The sequence below is a fragment of the Corythoichthys intestinalis genome, chromosome 9 (genome assembly GCF_030265065.1).
Source record: "Corythoichthys intestinalis isolate RoL2023-P3 chromosome 9, ASM3026506v1, whole genome shotgun sequence".
Lineage (NCBI taxonomy): Eukaryota > Metazoa > Chordata > Actinopteri > Syngnathiformes > Syngnathidae > Corythoichthys > Corythoichthys intestinalis.
The window spans coordinates 48882649-48898780 of NC_080403.1; the positions used below are offsets into that span (position 1 = coordinate 48882649).

General features: G+C 40.9%; 1 protein-coding gene across 4 annotated transcripts in view; it reads left to right on the top strand.

The window, feature by feature from the left end:
• The window catches only part of nav1b (neuron navigator 1b), a 202816-nt gene extending 190616 nt beyond the window's left edge, over nucleotides 1-12200 (top strand). For all 4 annotated transcript variants that reach the window (XM_057845420.1, XM_057845417.1, XM_057845418.1 and 1 more), the window contains 7 exons: nucleotides 2091-2326; nucleotides 2411-2565; nucleotides 6032-6103; nucleotides 6377-6573; nucleotides 6652-6770; nucleotides 8670-8867; nucleotides 8951-12200. In XM_057845420.1, coding sequence (XP_057701403.1) covers nucleotides 2091-2326; nucleotides 2411-2565; nucleotides 6032-6103; nucleotides 6377-6573; nucleotides 6652-6770; nucleotides 8670-8867; nucleotides 8951-9034 — 1061 coding nt within the window. In that variant the 3' untranslated portion in view covers nucleotides 9035-12200. The remainder of the gene's footprint in view (nucleotides 1-2090; nucleotides 2327-2410; nucleotides 2566-6031; nucleotides 6104-6376; nucleotides 6574-6651; nucleotides 6771-8669; nucleotides 8868-8950) is intronic.
• The last annotated feature ends 3932 nt before the right edge of the window (nucleotides 12201-16132 follow it).

Here is a 16132-nt window from a genome sequence, read left to right on the forward strand (position 1 = left end):
TATCTTTATGTTTGAAGCCTGAAATGTGGCGAAAGGTTGCAAGGTTCAAGGGGGCCGAATACTTTTGCAAGGCACTGTATGTCTGATATCCTAACACTTAGAATAATTGTATTTCCCCCCACCCCCAGAGTTTGTGGCCAAAGTTTTTGTTGTCGTCTCCAACTGCAATATGACATTCTGTTCTTCTTTGTTTGATCATATTTAAAGTATAACCATAAATCTTAGCGTGGTTTCTGACCACTAAACCCCTTTGGTGACATCATGTTTAATCAGCAGTCACAGGCTCGCTGTGTTGTGTCCGTTGGCCGATGCCGAAGGGATATGTCACATGACAAAAGACGGCTGGTGTGCAGTTTGACAACCTACACAAAGAATAAGCAAAAAAATGTCATGACAGGGTTCTCGCGGGGTCTTAAAAAGTCTCAAAAGCATTGAATTTATGAACTTGGAAATACCTTCAAAAGTCCCGAAAAAGTATTGAATTTTCATATTTCGGTCTTAAGATTAGTGATGTATGTAACTTCTCTGTGTGTTCTTTCACCCCAAAAGTTCATTTTGAATAAATAACGTAGCCTAAATAAAAAATCGGGGCGGAGGAGCCAATCATTGAGAACGGAACCGGGTCAAAATCTCGTCCCGCTGGATTCCTGCGTGAATCCCGTGTCACGATGGGAGTCCCAACAAAATGTCATGCCCTACACCAGGGGTCTCCAACTGGGTCCTCAAAGGCCCATGGTGGGTGCAGGATTTCATTCCAACCAAACAAGATGACTACACTTTTTCACCAGTCTGGTGTTTTACAGGTGCAATCAGTTGATTGCAGTCAGTTGCGGTTTGTTTTGGCAGAAACCTCATTTGGTATCTTTCTAACTATCTTTGCTGGATCAGCAGGAACAAAAACCACAACCCACAGTGGGCCTTTGAGGACCGTGTTGGAGACCACTGCTTTACAGTACACAGATTTTTTTTTTTACCCCTTTCATATTAGAGAGATGGGGAAATGTAAATTCGACAAAGCATGGTTGAGTAAACAATCCTTTTGCCTTTGGCTCAAACTAGTGGATAGCAGTGCGTTCGAAGCTTTTTGCATTGTATGCAAAAAAAAAAAGATTCATCTGGGTACAATTGGCATGAAACCGCTAGAGACCCATGCTAAATCGTCCAAGCACATAACCTCTATGAGAGGAAAGAAACAAACTCCCTCCATTGCCGGCGTTTTACAAATTGCCTTTTAAGACAGCTAGCTGCTCACAAGCCTGAAGAGACAGAAGCTAAAGCCAGCCAGGAAGCTGATAATGTTAGCGATAGCCAGCTAGCTGCTAGTGCTGAACCCCCTGCAGCCCAGCTATGATTGCTAGTGGATTTGCGAGAGTGGATTTACGCACATCGTTTGGGTCCTTAGCAACTATGAAAGCAGAGGTGTTGTGGTTGACTGAGAGATTTAGATGACACTCGCCACGCTAAATGCTAATGCTAACGAGAACGCCTCTACTTGGCCTTTGGTCTGTGTCTGCGCTGTGGTAATGTCGCGTGTGTAACCTATTCAATACGCTGCATTCTTACATCTTGCACACGTTCCACTTTTCCACTTTCGAGAAACAAATTAACACAAATTCACGGATTTTTGCTTTTCTTTGTCGATATGCTGTGAAATAGGTATTACATTTTTAAAATGGTCTTAATTAGGTCTTAAAAAGTCTTAAATTTAACCCTGCATCAACATCTGGCAGAAACTACGTAATATTTTTATGTCATCTCGTCAGATGTAAAGAGGCAAACGTCTCGTTAGTTAAAAAAAAAAAATTGCTGGCAAAGAAATATTTACGTTAAGTGAACCCCTGCTACCTTTCTGTGTCATCATCTTTACCGGTATCCGTAGGCGGCGGCGTGGATCAGTGGCAGAGCGTAGTTGTTCCCAACCCAGAGGTAGTGGGTTCGTTTCCCCGCCCTGGTGAGTTAGTCTAACTATCCTTGAGCAAGATACTGAACCCCAGTAGTTCCTGGTAAATGAGCGCTTTGAGTTACTAAATGTGGATAGGCGCTATACAAGTGCAAGTGCATTCCCGATATCCGCAAACTCTCCATTCCAGGTCTAAAGGAAAAGTGTGTGGACAGCCTGGTGTTCGAGACCCTCATACCCAAACCCATGATGCAGCACTACATCAGCTTGCTGCTCAAACACCGCAGACTCATCCTATCAGGACCCAGCGGAACAGGCAAAACCCACTTAGCTTCGCGGCTTGCCGAGTACTTGGTGGACCGCAGTGCCCGTGAAGTCTCCGACGGCATTGCGGTGACCTTCAACATGCATCGTCAGTCATGCAAAGTGAGATTCGAGCCAATTTAACGGCCTGATAGTTGCTTAAAATTTGTATGTTAACGCTTTTATTTCCATTGCCTCTCCACCCAGGATCTGCAACTGTATCTTTCCAACTTGGCGAATAAAATCGACAGAGAAACCAGTTCTTCGGAAAACCCTCTGGTCATTATCGTGGACGATATTCATGACCCGGCTGCCGTCAGCGAACTAATCAATGGAGCTCTGACATGCAAATATCACAAATGGTAATCAACATATACGCATTTAAAAACCATGATACAGTAAAATCCTGCCTCTTGGATAATGTCTGTCTATGTACACTAGGGTTGGGACGATGCACTTAAACTCATGATACGATGCATTTAGGTATGCCAGGGTCACGATATGATTCGTCACGATATGATATCAAAAAATGTTCAAAAAAGAAAAACGATGTAATCAAAAATTATTCAATTTTGTTTCGGTTGCAAATGCACTGCAGACTCCAGTATAAAGCATATTTTCTTAAACAAATAGCTATAGAATTCTCAATACAATTGGCCTCTTGGGCTTCAACACCACTTGATAGCATCCATTCATCCATCCATTACCTACCGCTTAATCAGGGTTCAGGTCGCAGCAGCTTTAGCAGGGACACCTAGCCACTACAACCAGCTCCTCCGGCGGGATCCCAAGGTGTTCCCAGGCCAGCTTAGAGACATCATCTCTCCAACGTGTTCTGGGTTGTCCCTAGGGTCTCCCACCGGTGGGACGTGCTCTGAACACCTCTCCAGGGAGGAGTACAGGAGGCATCCAAACCAGATGCCTGAGCCACTTCAACTGGCTCCTCTCAACACAGAGGAGTAGCGGCTCGACACCAAGTCCCTCCCGGATGACTGAGCTTCTCACCCTATCTCTAAGGGAGAGCCCGGACGCCCTGTGGAGGAAACTCATTTCAGCTGCTTACATCCGGGATCTTGTTCTTTCGGTCACGACCCACAGCTCGTGATCATCGGTGAGGGTTGGAACGTAGATTGACTGGTAAATCGAGAGCTTCGCCTTTTGGCTCAGTTCCTTCTTCACCACTACGGACCGGTGCAGAGTCCGCATCACCGCAGACACTGCACCGATCCGCCTGTCGATCTCCCGCTACCTCCTACTCTCACTCATGAACAATACCCCAAGATAGTTGAACTCCTCCACTTGGGGCAAGATCCCTTCCCTGACCCGGAGAGGGCACGCCATCCTTTTCCGACTGAGGACCATGGTCTCGGATTTGGAAGTGCTTATCTTCATCCTAACCGCCTCACACTCAGCTGCGAACCATTCCAGTAGGAGTTTGAGGTCACGGCTTGATGAAGCCAACAGCACCACATCAACTGCAAAAAGCAGATATGCAATGCTAACCGGACCCCCTCAACGCTTTGGCTGCGCCTAGAAATTCGGATCATAACGCTTATGAATGGAACCGGTGACAAAGGGCAACCTTGGCGGAGTCCAACCCTTACTGGGAACAAATTCGACGAATGAATTCACTTGATAGCACCATATAGCAAATGAACCACCATGAAGCTTAGAAGCAAATGACTGCATAGCTTCACATCTTCAAGAAGCTTCATTTGGCCATCACTGCTCAATTTAATCTATTACTTCCCTTGGGAAAGATAGACAACCTCTGTTGCAGTCTGTTTTAGATTTAAATAACATTCAAACTTCATGTTCTGCGCAAACTATTTCTTCAGTTAAAGTGCTAATTGTTTCATGAATTGCTATTTACGTATGGAATTATTTTAGTTTAGTTTTGAAACAATGCGTTTCAATGACCTTCGATATGATGACTTGCTATTACTTGTCATTAATTGATCTTCCCTGCCTCATGAGCGCTCCATTATGGCTGGTAGCTATTTATAGTGAAGTTGCTGGATCTGTGAAGTGATTATAATAAAATGTATATGGGCTATATTGTTGAAAACATTTGGCAATGCATCTAGTCTATACAGTGGGGCAAATAATTATTTAGTCAACCACTAATTGTGCAACTTCTCCCACTTGAAAATATTAGAGAGGCCTGTAATTGTCAACATGGGCAAACCTCAACCATGAGAGACAGAATGTGGAAAAAAAAGCCAGAAAATCAATGTTTGATTTTTAAAGAATTTTTTTGCAAATCTTAGTGGAAAATAAGTATTTGGTCGATACCAAAAGTTCATCTCAATACTTTGTTATGTACCCTTTGTTGGCAATAACGGAGGCCAAACGTTTTCTGTAACTCTTCACACTGATGCTGGTATTTTGGCCCAATCCTCCATGCAGATCTCCTCTAGAGCAATGATGTTTTGGGGCTGTCGTTGGGCAACACGGACTTTCATCTCCCTTCACAGATTTTCTATGGGGTTGAGATCTGGAGACTGGCGAGGCCACTCCAGGACCTTGAAATGCTTCTTACGAAGCCACTCCTTTGTTGCCCTGGCTGTGTGTTTGGGATCATTGCCATGCTGAAAGACCCAGCCACGTCTCATCTTCAATGCCCTTGCTGATGGAAGGAGATTTTCACTCAAAATCTCTCGCTACATGGCCCCATTCATTCTTTCCTTTGCACAGATCAGTCGTCCTGGTCCCTTTTCAGAAAAACAGCTCAAAAGCATGACGTTTCCACCCCCATGCTTCACAGTGGGTATGGTGTTCTTCGGATGCAATTCAGTATTCTTTCTCCTCCAAACACGAGAACCTGTGTTTCTACCAAAAAGTTCTATTTTGGTTTCATCTGACCATAACACATTCTCCTAGTCCTCTTCTGGATCATCCAAATGCTCTCTAGCAAACCGCAGACGGGCCTGGACGTGTACTGGTTTCAGCAGGGGGACACGTCTGGCATTGCAGGATTTGAGTCCCTGGCGGCGCATTGTGTTACTGACAGTAGCCTTTGTTACTGTGGTCCCGGCTCGCTGTAGGTCATTCACTAGGTCCCCCCGTGTGGTTCTGGGATTTTCGCTCACCATTCTTGTTATCATTTTGACGCCACGGGATGAGATCATGCATGGAGCCCCAGCTCGAGGGAGAATATCAGTGGTCCTGTATGTCTTCCATTTTCTAATAATTGCTCCCACAGTTGATTTCTTTATACCAAGCGTTTTACCGTTTGCAGATTCAGTCTTCCCAGCCTGGTGCAGGTCAACAAATTTGTCTCTGGTGTCCTTCGACAGCTCTTTGGTCTTGGCCATAGTGGAGTTTGGAGTGTGACTGACTGAGGTTGTGGAAAGGTGTCTTTTATACTGATAATGAGTTAAAAACAGGTGCCATTAATACAGGTAACGAGTGGAACCTCGTTAGACCTCGTTAAAAGAAGTTAGACAATTACAGGCCTCTCTAATCTTTTCAAGTAAGAGAACTTGCACAATTGGTGGTTGACTAAATACTTATTTGCCCCACTGTATACGGCGATCCATTTTTGTCAAATTCAATGCATAACGTGACGTTTTGTATTGCGTTATACCTCCAAACGATGTTTTGTCCCAATGTACAGTACACTAACGATTTTTTTCCCAGAAGCAAATCATCCGTAAGATATTTAAGTTTGTCAAGGTGCAAAGGATGAGTTACGAATTAGTTTGTGGTATCATAACAGTGAATAATAGTAGTTTAGGAAATTCTCAACAGTGGTTGCTATTCATTGGTAAGGCGACTACTACATACTGGGAGAGAGCCCTTTGACAACTTTACTCTCCTTTTCAGTCCGTACATCATCGGAACAAGCAATCAGCCAGTGAAGATGACGGCAAACCACAGCCTGCACCTCAGCTTTAGGTCAGTCAGCACAAAAAGTAAATATTTAAAATGATTCTCAAACTGATTGATGCCATCTGACATCAACGAATGTTTTTGGGTCTTGACTAGGATCTACTTTAACTTATTTTCTGCCCTTGGCAGTGAGTGATCATGTTTACTGCCATTGGCCATGATAGACGTCCAATCTATTTTGACTACCAGCACCCCGGTAAAATTAGATTGGACGTCAATGGCACCCAAATGTATTAAGTAACTCAACTCCTCGTTGGCACTTTTTCCTCTTTGTCTCAGAATGGTGACTTTCTCCAACAATGTGGAGCCAGCCAATGGCTTCCTGATGCGCTACTTGCACAGGAAGCTGATGGAATCCGAAGACGAGCGGAACCTGACGAACGAGGACCTGGTCCGGGTGCTTGATTGGGTCCCCAAACTGTGGTATCACCTGCACACCTTCCTGGAAAAGCACAGCACGTCAGACTTTCTCATAGGTATTAAAGCTTTTAAGGAATCATTCTGAGGATATCTTGGCACGCCTGCTTAAATGTGTCCTACTATTGTGTCCTCAGGTCCATGCTTTTTCTTGTCCTGTCCGGTCACGGTGGACGAGTTCCGCTCATGGTTCATTGACCTTTGGAACCATTCTATCATTCCTTACTTGCAAGAGGGAGCCAAAGATGGCATCAAGGTGAGGGACAATCGTGACTTTGTTTTTGTTTTTGGTCTTTTTGGTGAAAATTGCCATATTTTAGTCATTTGTAATTGTTAGTTTTAGTCTAGATTTCATCGACGAATACTCAAAAAGTTTGAGTCCGTAAACATTCAAAGGTTTTAGTCTAGTTTTAGTCTAAGGCAGTGTTTTTTCAACCTTTTCTAAGTCACGGCACGTTTTTACTTAGGAAAAAATCTTGCGGTAGACCACAAACTGAAAATGCTCCAAAATGACTTTATGTACAGTATATTTAATTATAATTAGGGTTGTTCCGATCATGTTTAAGAGCTAAATTGTGCTGTTACACACCTGTTAGAGCAGCTTTTTGACGTGGTTTCGACTTGCGTAACTGAGTTACGTAGCCAACACTAGCTGCTGCTGGTCAATTTTCAGACGATGAAGAGAAAGTCGACAGACATTGCTTGTTATTTTAAGAAGAAAATTAGCACAGGAGGAGAGAAAGAAACGACAGGGGAGCAACGTTTAAGCAATTTGGGGGTGCTAAGTGTTGAATCACAAAGGGCTAGGGCCGTAAATCTTGATTACTTTGTGGATGCGTTTACCAAAAAACATAGCAACAGGCGAATAAAACTGTTCCTAAGCATACTGATAGCCTGGTCATCAAAATTAGAGAATATTGCTCATTTTGTAATTTTTTGTTATATTTGTATATTTGTTCAGACAATTCAGTAATTATTTTTGCGTTAAACAACGATATGAGTGTATGTTGCACATACGTTATAGCCTGGTAATCTGTTGATCCCTGTTGGGAAGTACTTTTTATGTTTTGTTCATTCAGTAATAATTATTTTTGTGTCACATTAACATTGTGTTGGGAAATAGCCAGTTAAGATATGATTGCCTCTGTACTTTCATTTATATCTGCCAGCACCTGCTTTTCCCCAGTAATTATTTTGTTTTGTTAAATGTACACCTTATGCTTAATATATACAGTACATAACACAATAAAACAAAATTGTTGTGGAACTCAAAATGTTGACTGGACAGTTATGGACTATGCATATTAAATCATTAGTAACATCAAATATTACACCATACACCAGGGGTCCCCAAACTACGGCCCGCGGACCGGATACGGCCCGCCTTCACATTTGGTCTGACCCCCTGAGCATTTTTTTTTTTTTTTTCCAATAGTGTTATTTATTTCCTGGCTTTTTTCTGTGAAGAACCCAGAGAGGATTATTATCTATTTAATTAATAGTGTTATTATTATATTATATTATATTATATTATATTATATTATATTATATTATATTATATTATATTATTTACTTTTGTTCCATGAAGAATCCACAAAGGGTTATTTGATTGTGGCTTTCTGAAAAACAATAGATTTTTACATTTAGACACTCCTGCAATTGTCACACATTTTCTGTTACAAACTGACCCAGCCCCTCATCAGAGAAGGCAAAAGTTATGTGGCCCTCACATGAAAAAGTTTGGAGACCCCTGCAATACACCAAGGTATATCAGTAGATGTGTCCTTAAGTCTTTCTGATAGTTTTCCCCTGAACTTTTTACTGCAATAATATAATGAAAACCTGAAATTATGGCTTTTAGTTTTGGTGTGCCACCCCAACATTTTAAGTGGCCCCATCTGGCCACCCCTATGAAAAATTTCTGGAGGCGCCACTGGTTTTAGTTACCCAAGACTTGCATTTAGCTTCTTATTGTTGTGTCATCATGAAAAAAAGAGGGTCGTGAATGAAATATTTTCATTATCTTCATCTTTAATGAAACACTGATTTCAGTCCTGAAAAATCACCCTGGTCCGTATACAATGGTCTCTGTGAAGTTTGAGCAAATGTGCAGATAGTGGTGGCTTCCTTTTCAAGGTGTTCTGCTACTCCCCAGTTTCACGGCCAGAAAGCGGTCTGGGAAGACCCCGTGGAGTGGGTGAGGGGCACGCTGCCTTGGCCTTCCGCCCAGCAGGACCAAGCCAAGTTGTTTCACCTGCCGCCCCCGAGCATCGGCTCCTGTAGCCCCGGTCAGGCCGTCGAGGAGAAGTCCCGCAAGGAAACCACACCTAGCTCGGTGGAATCTGATCCGTTGGTAAGCGAGATCACCTCGTGAAATCCTGCCAAAACGAACGCTTTTCATTGAAACGGATGGGATTGTGTCTTCTCTGCTTTTAGATGGCCATGCTTTTGAAACTTCAGGAGGCTGCCAATTACATAGAATCCCCGGAAAAAGATGACCCAAGCCTGCCAAGACTGTGAAGAAGTTCACACTTAAAAAACAAAACAAAACAAACAAACAAACAAACAAAACATCTCAAAAAGTCATTGTTACTTGTCTGCTGTAATGACTGTATTGTGCATCCGGGAATCCTTAGAGGTGAAAAATGGTTGTAGGGTGATTTTGAAGTGTCATTCCTACAAAGGAAAGTTGAACGTGAAAATCATACAATATTTCTAAAACAGAATAGATGGTATTTTCAAAAATACATACACGGGGTCCTCGTTTTACAAGGGAGTTCCATTCCTAGGGTGGCAATGTAAGTCGGAATACATTGTTGTCAATCACTTATGCTAATTCAATTAGAATGAGTAGTACTCATTAAGTAATGTCTAACATTTCATCCTGAAATGTTAGCATCTGCAGAATCGGCGCTATCTCAAGTCTACTGCCAAGTGTAGCTTCCGCAGTCTTGAAACGTACATTAGATATGAACTACCATAAACCGAGAACCCCTTGTATTTCCACGATTCACTTCAGGTCCCTTCACCACCTCTTTGCCCTCAGTTCTCTTCTTAGATTGGTGCTAATAGTAGAAAAAAAACATTTCAGGTGATGTCTGAACCAGCGTACCTAGCGCCACGCGGGGACACATCGTGCTCGTCCACTGAAGCGGTTCTCAAACACGAAAAAAAAAAAACATTAAAAAAAGTATGACAGCACTAGAGTAAAGTTCATATCTGCTGTGTCCGTCTCTCGAAGCCAAACGTTCCACATTATGCAATCCCCTGACTGTCCAACAGGAGCAGGTGAAAAAAAGATGCCTTAAACGACAAAAAACTTCACTGGTGCTTACGTCAGTTTAGCTCCTCCACTAGTTCTCAGTTTTAACTTTACTAACCGGAAAATGCTGCTGTCATACTCTTAAAAAAAAAAAATCCTCTCTCTCCGCAACTCTTCTAGCACTTATTTAATTCAGCTGCTTTTTACCTTGAAACTCACAATATCACCACAGCTGCCATGTACAGTATGCCAGCCAGGTTAAATTTACTCCACCAGCAGGAGGAGACGGATGATAAGTTTGTGTCCACTTTCTTAAACCCGACACAAGGAATATTAGTGCCACACAGAATACAGGTACATCTTCATAACTAGAGAAAGCAATGAATAGCAGGATATAAAACTGAATTTCTTTTAAAATTGCATTGGAGCTAAGGCGGAGCCTAGAGGTACTCCTTAGTGACATTATTCTTACGAGGTTTCTCCTTGTGTAGGATAATATATGCATTATAGCCATATTGGTTAAGTGTCTCCTGTTTGAGTTGGTAATTAAATCTGAAAGTAAATTGAAAATTACATTCAGCCCTATTTCCCAATGTTGTCATCTGTGGTAAGCGAACGAATTGAGATAAGCTAACAAAAATGAACTACTTGTCGATCAGTGCAGCTTGTTCTGAGTATAAAGGTAGTCACTGGGTTACGAACGAGCTCCGTTCTTACGCTAGCGACATAACCAGAATTTCCGCGCAAGTTGGAATTAACCCTTTAAATGCCCCTAAGTTCTCCACAAATCTCAAAATAACAATCCAAAAACATGTATTATACCTCATTATAGCGTTCTCACCAAAACGTTGGAGCTAAATCCTAGCTAGACGGCGAGCTCAGCACCGAAATGACTATGTCAGACAGCCGTGTGGTTTGCTGACTTTATTCAGCTGCTCATGACATCAACACTTGCAAAATGAAACTAAAATAAAAATGAAATGAAATCAGTTTCATCTTCAATAACAGCAAATTTGTGCTTTTAACTAGCTGCTGATACAGCAATAACAATCCACACACAAGATTAACATGTATCAGTTAGCATCCGCACATCATCAAAAACAATCATATAAACTCACCCTGAGTATATGACCACAATTGAAAATGTACAATAAACAGTAGAAAAGGTGTTATATACAGGTGTTATATATAGGTGGTCTATGTGGATGCTTCACAAGCAACAATTTTGCGCGTAGGCTTTATTTTCCCTCTCTCTTGTGACTTCTTCATGTGAGCAAATACGTTCTTCGTGTGTACATGCGCTGTAACTCGCGTGTTAAAGCACTACCATTTACCCAGCTCTATGCTTCCTTCGCCAAAATAAAAGCAGTCGTTGAAAAAGAAAAGTCATCATTATTACAAAAAAAAAAATTTAATGACTGGAGACAAAAGTAGCGGACAAGTGTCCGGCGTCGTAAAGTCGAAATCACATAAGTCGGATACGCCGTAACCCAGGGACTACCTGTATTTAGCTTGCTAGCTAGCTTAAATATAGTAACCATTCATTTTATTTCTGTGTGGCTCTAATACTTGTACCATACAGCCGAATGATCACTCCCATATGTGAAACCTGAAAATGTTGTTCCAAATCACGCCTGTAGGTGCGTATGATTGTAACGGTCACAAAAGAAGAAATTCAATATGTAGCAAAGTAAGCAAGAAAGACAGCCAATGAGAATGACTTTAAAGCTACCTACACCCACTTCATCGTCCAATCATTGAATTTCACTCGGAGAATCTTAAAAAAATGAAGGAAACCATGTTGAGTAGTATTGACATTTAGGTACGTTTGGTGCTTTTAACGTTTTTGCTGTCAAGGATCATGCAATGATTAAGGGTAGGTTGGCCAGATTGTTCATGTTCCTAAAATTTTTGGATTAACTTTTTTTATAGACAAGTGGCGTCACGTGAGACATTGTACCATGTACCTTATATGACCATGTCCTTGTTACGATATCTGCGAATGGCTTAAGAGTCAGAATGATTGAACGCTGTTTAAGGTGCTTCATGTATTTATTTTTTTTTGTGTGCATAAAATATAGATTGTCCCTAAAAGAGACTGTATTATGCAAAGCAGGGTACACTCATAAGTAACCAAGTGTTTTTTAGTACTAAGCATGGACGTAACATTGGTTGGTGAACCAATGAGTCAATTGCAAAGAGCGTGACGCAAAAATATTTTTAGGGAAGTCATTTGGTTAAAAAGAATTGTTTTCATTAACTCATTGGCTGCCATTGACAAGAATAGACGCCCAATCCATTTTTACTAGGACAGCTAGCAGCCAGTGAATGAGTTAAAATATTGACAATTAGCAAGAAAATTGTCAAAAATGTCAAAATTGTGTTGTATTTTTTTTTTTACATGACATGCAACTGTGATTAAAAAAAAAAAAAAAAAAAAAAAATATATATATATATATATATATATATATATATATATATATATATATATATATATATATATATATATAAAATAGCGTATTAAAGGGTACCACAGATAGAAAGACATGTAGTTCTTAAAACATAAATGTTAGTACCAATTACAACAATTTGATACCAAAACCCCTCTTAATGTTTTTGTTTTAATAACATTTGTAAAATTGTCTTAACAGATCGCCATTGTTGTTGACGTCGCAGGGCGGTGACGTCACATGGGTACGCTGCCGGACTTCCACATTGCCAGTCTTTAACTCGATAAACATGTCATCGGTTCTGCCCTTCCAAATTAAACCCGAGTGGAAATTAATGAGAAGGACAGCAAAAGCAAAATGAACGGGAAAGACGGTATGAGACAATTAGCATTCGTCTGTCAAGCTCGCTAGTGACAGCACTCTCCTGCTCTAGTGACGAGAGCAGGAGAGTGTTTCATGTCAAAAATTGTTTGCAGATCTTCATGGCAAACTATTGTGTTATCCAACTTATTCCAATATTATTATGAAGATAGTTAGCATCCAGAGCTGTCGTGTGCTTCACATATGATTAGGGTGAAACACAGCAGTTTGATTATTTTTTGCAGCTACCCCGTATATCACAGCACACAAAAACGTTGATGGAGTTGCCTCTACTGAGACGTCTAATGACGTCTTACCTTATTTTTGTCACGTTAAAGCGTTGCCCTGCTCGATCATCATCCTGCCGGTGTTCTCAGATTCATCAGACTTATCAGATGTTGCTCCCGAAGCTTGCTTCCTAGTGAATAAGCGACTTGGAAAACGAATAAATGTATTAAACTTAGTTTGATTTCTGGCTACAGTATTTGTATCATTTTCTGCCCAACATATTATAGTGATGCCCTTATTTTGCACATTGAAATCGAGGGTGATGTGGTGTAAGGCAGAGAGAAAGGCGAGTGGACACAGGCTTTCAGATTCGTAGCCCGCATCGCGCCGTTTATTGGCATAAGCTTCGGCAACTCCTTCTTCACAACATACAATTGAACATAAGTATCATCTAGTGAAAATACTACAAAAATAATATTCATATCTGTCAAAAAATAATGTTCACCAAAAGAAAACTGTTTCAATCTGTATTAATGAGGCCCTACTCTCACACAGTTAAACAACAATGCAAAGAGAACTGACATTCACAATTTCACAATCAAAATAGATATGCAAAATACCTATTAAACTTACTCAGACTTTGGTCAAACTCTGTTTAAACATTTTAGCAACTCGTTTAGCTCAACAAATACACTGGATTGCAATATTTAGTCACAAAATACAAACTATGATGCGGGGAGCCGTTATCAAGTGTCTTACCGTCACAGCATAGAATTGAACATAAGGCACAATGGACTCGCACTGGGGAACAGTGTTGTCACAGATTACTTGAAAAAGTAATTTAATTACTGATTACTGATTACGCCTCAAAAAAGTAATCCAGTTACTTTCCTGATTACTTTATTATCAAAGTAACTAAGTTACTTTAAAAGTAATCTGTCAGTTAGTTTTTACCCATTTTTCTCCCTTTGCCGCCTCAACATAAGAATGACAACAGAAAAATGTCATCACATGTAATTGACTTTCTGATGATTGAATTTAAAGGGCAAGATCAGAATTTCGTGCTAGCTTAGCTACTCCGGAGCCCTGAAACTAACAAATATCTGACAAACTCTTTGGAATTTGTTGAAATCAACGCCACCGACCGATTAAACCCCGCTAACTCTAAGATTAAGCATAATGTCAAACTTCTGAATTTCGGGTTATGGTTAACAGCATATCAGTGCCAAAGTCAATTATAACTCGTGCTAACATTTATCTTTTAAGAACTACATGTCTTTCTATCAGTGGTTCCCATTAAAGAACCTTGAATTGCGGCAGATTTTCTAATATCGGCTAACATCGTTTTTCAAAGAATCGCGACTATAATCGTCACTCCCAGTACCAAAAATGACCAGTTAGCCGTGGGAAAAATTGAGCTTGATTGGTATGTGTGTACCCGCCTTCATTAAGATATATGGTTGAATGAACTTTACATGTACTTAAATCCCATCAGTGAATGTCCATCTACTTTCCGATAAATGGTACGAAATGCTTGCTTGGTTGCGAATCGCCAACTCTGATTGGCCAAAGTCGCTGTCAAAGCGATTACATCGATGAGTTTCACCCAAAAATAGGGTTTGAACTAAATTTGTGTAAATATGTCATCCTTGTTGCATCCCCCGCCGGAAAAAAGAGATACATTTTATGAATCGTTTCATCTCATGGAATGGTTGTTGTGATCGTCACTGTGTAGTAGCCGTGACTTAACTTTTGTATGGGGTCTATACAGAAACTTCTGCTTGGGATTTTGCCAATGTCGGATGTTCCAGTCGTTAATTCGGGAGAGAAGGGATAACCCGGTGAGCCTTAAAACTGTGGTTTGGTCAGGGGCGCTAAGATGGAAACAGGGTAAATAGACCTAGTCTTGAAATAAGGGTGGCGATCTCCATTTTAAATGTAACCTTTAATTCCAAAATGGTTGGAAAAGCACTTGGAATGGGCGCAACCCCAAAAACTAAGTGGAGGCCATTAAAGGTTGACGGATTGTCATATTTTTGGGAGAAAGTCGTTGACTTCACCGTAAATATCGGCGGGAAAAAAAGAGAATTCTTAAGGTTTTGTGTTGTAAATGCATGTAAACTTGCTGTTTGGCAACTAGTAAAGATGATTCCTTTCTTTTTACGACTCCGATATTTGATATTTTCTTTTTTATTAATCCTTTCTAAAGGTTAAGTTCTCTATTTTGTACGAAATGTCGCTGTAAAGATTGTAAATATGGCAGCGTTCTGGATGCACGGCCAAGGAAAGGGTTCAGATTAAAAACGCCGATGGGCGACCTCCATATACAACATCTACCCATTGTTCAACCTACCACTGTTTGTTCAAATCAATAAAGTACATGTTATATTTCAGCAACTGCTTCTTTCGACTTCATTTTTGATAGTATTTTTTTCTTATACAATTGTCAGTTTGAATGATATTCAAATAATAGCAACAATTTTTTAAACGCTGTACATTTGTTTTTTTTATTATTATTATTATTGTTTAATGCATTGTTAGTAAAGATGCACCGATACCGATACTAGTATCGGCAGGGGGCGCCGATGCGGCCCAAAATGGTGCTTTCGGTATCGGCGAGTACCAACAAAGACGGCGCCGATACCAAATAACCGGTCCATTATTATAACATTTGACCGAAGCCTTTTTTTTCTCCTGGCGCTCACTATACTCTGTGTCTGTGTCGTGTGATGAGACGTGAACACCAAGCAGCTATCGCTATTGGCCTGCTCCAGACCAATGAGAACGGGCCAATAGCCACTCCCGACCAATGACAAAGGCGCTTTTTCATATGAAGGAAAAATAAACCAGGAGAAATGGCGGCGGTCGGGAAATATTTCAAAATACAAATCCCGTCGATTAAAATCAATGGCTGCATGGAAGATTTGCGGCATGAAAGTTTCGAGATGTGGAGTTAAATCGGCCAGTTTCAATATCTCAAACCTGTCGAACCTGATAAAACATTTGAAGACGAAACGTGAACGAACACAACGAGTTTGAGCCTGCAAGAGCAGGACTGCTATCCAGAGGAAGGGTGCTGGACCAGTGCAACAATCTCTGGTCAGTTCACTACGTCAACTTTACTTTGTCTTTTACTTAAAGAAATGCTGCAGTAATTTGGGAACTGTTTCCAAAGTAGGGTTGCCACCTTTCAGAAATAGAAATAAGGGACTCCCCCCATCCCGAAAAAACGAGGCTAATAGAGAGACGGGATGCTGTGGTCAATTATTATTACTTATAATTGTTAGCGTCCGCGAATGCGGAAACAAGGTTGGACCT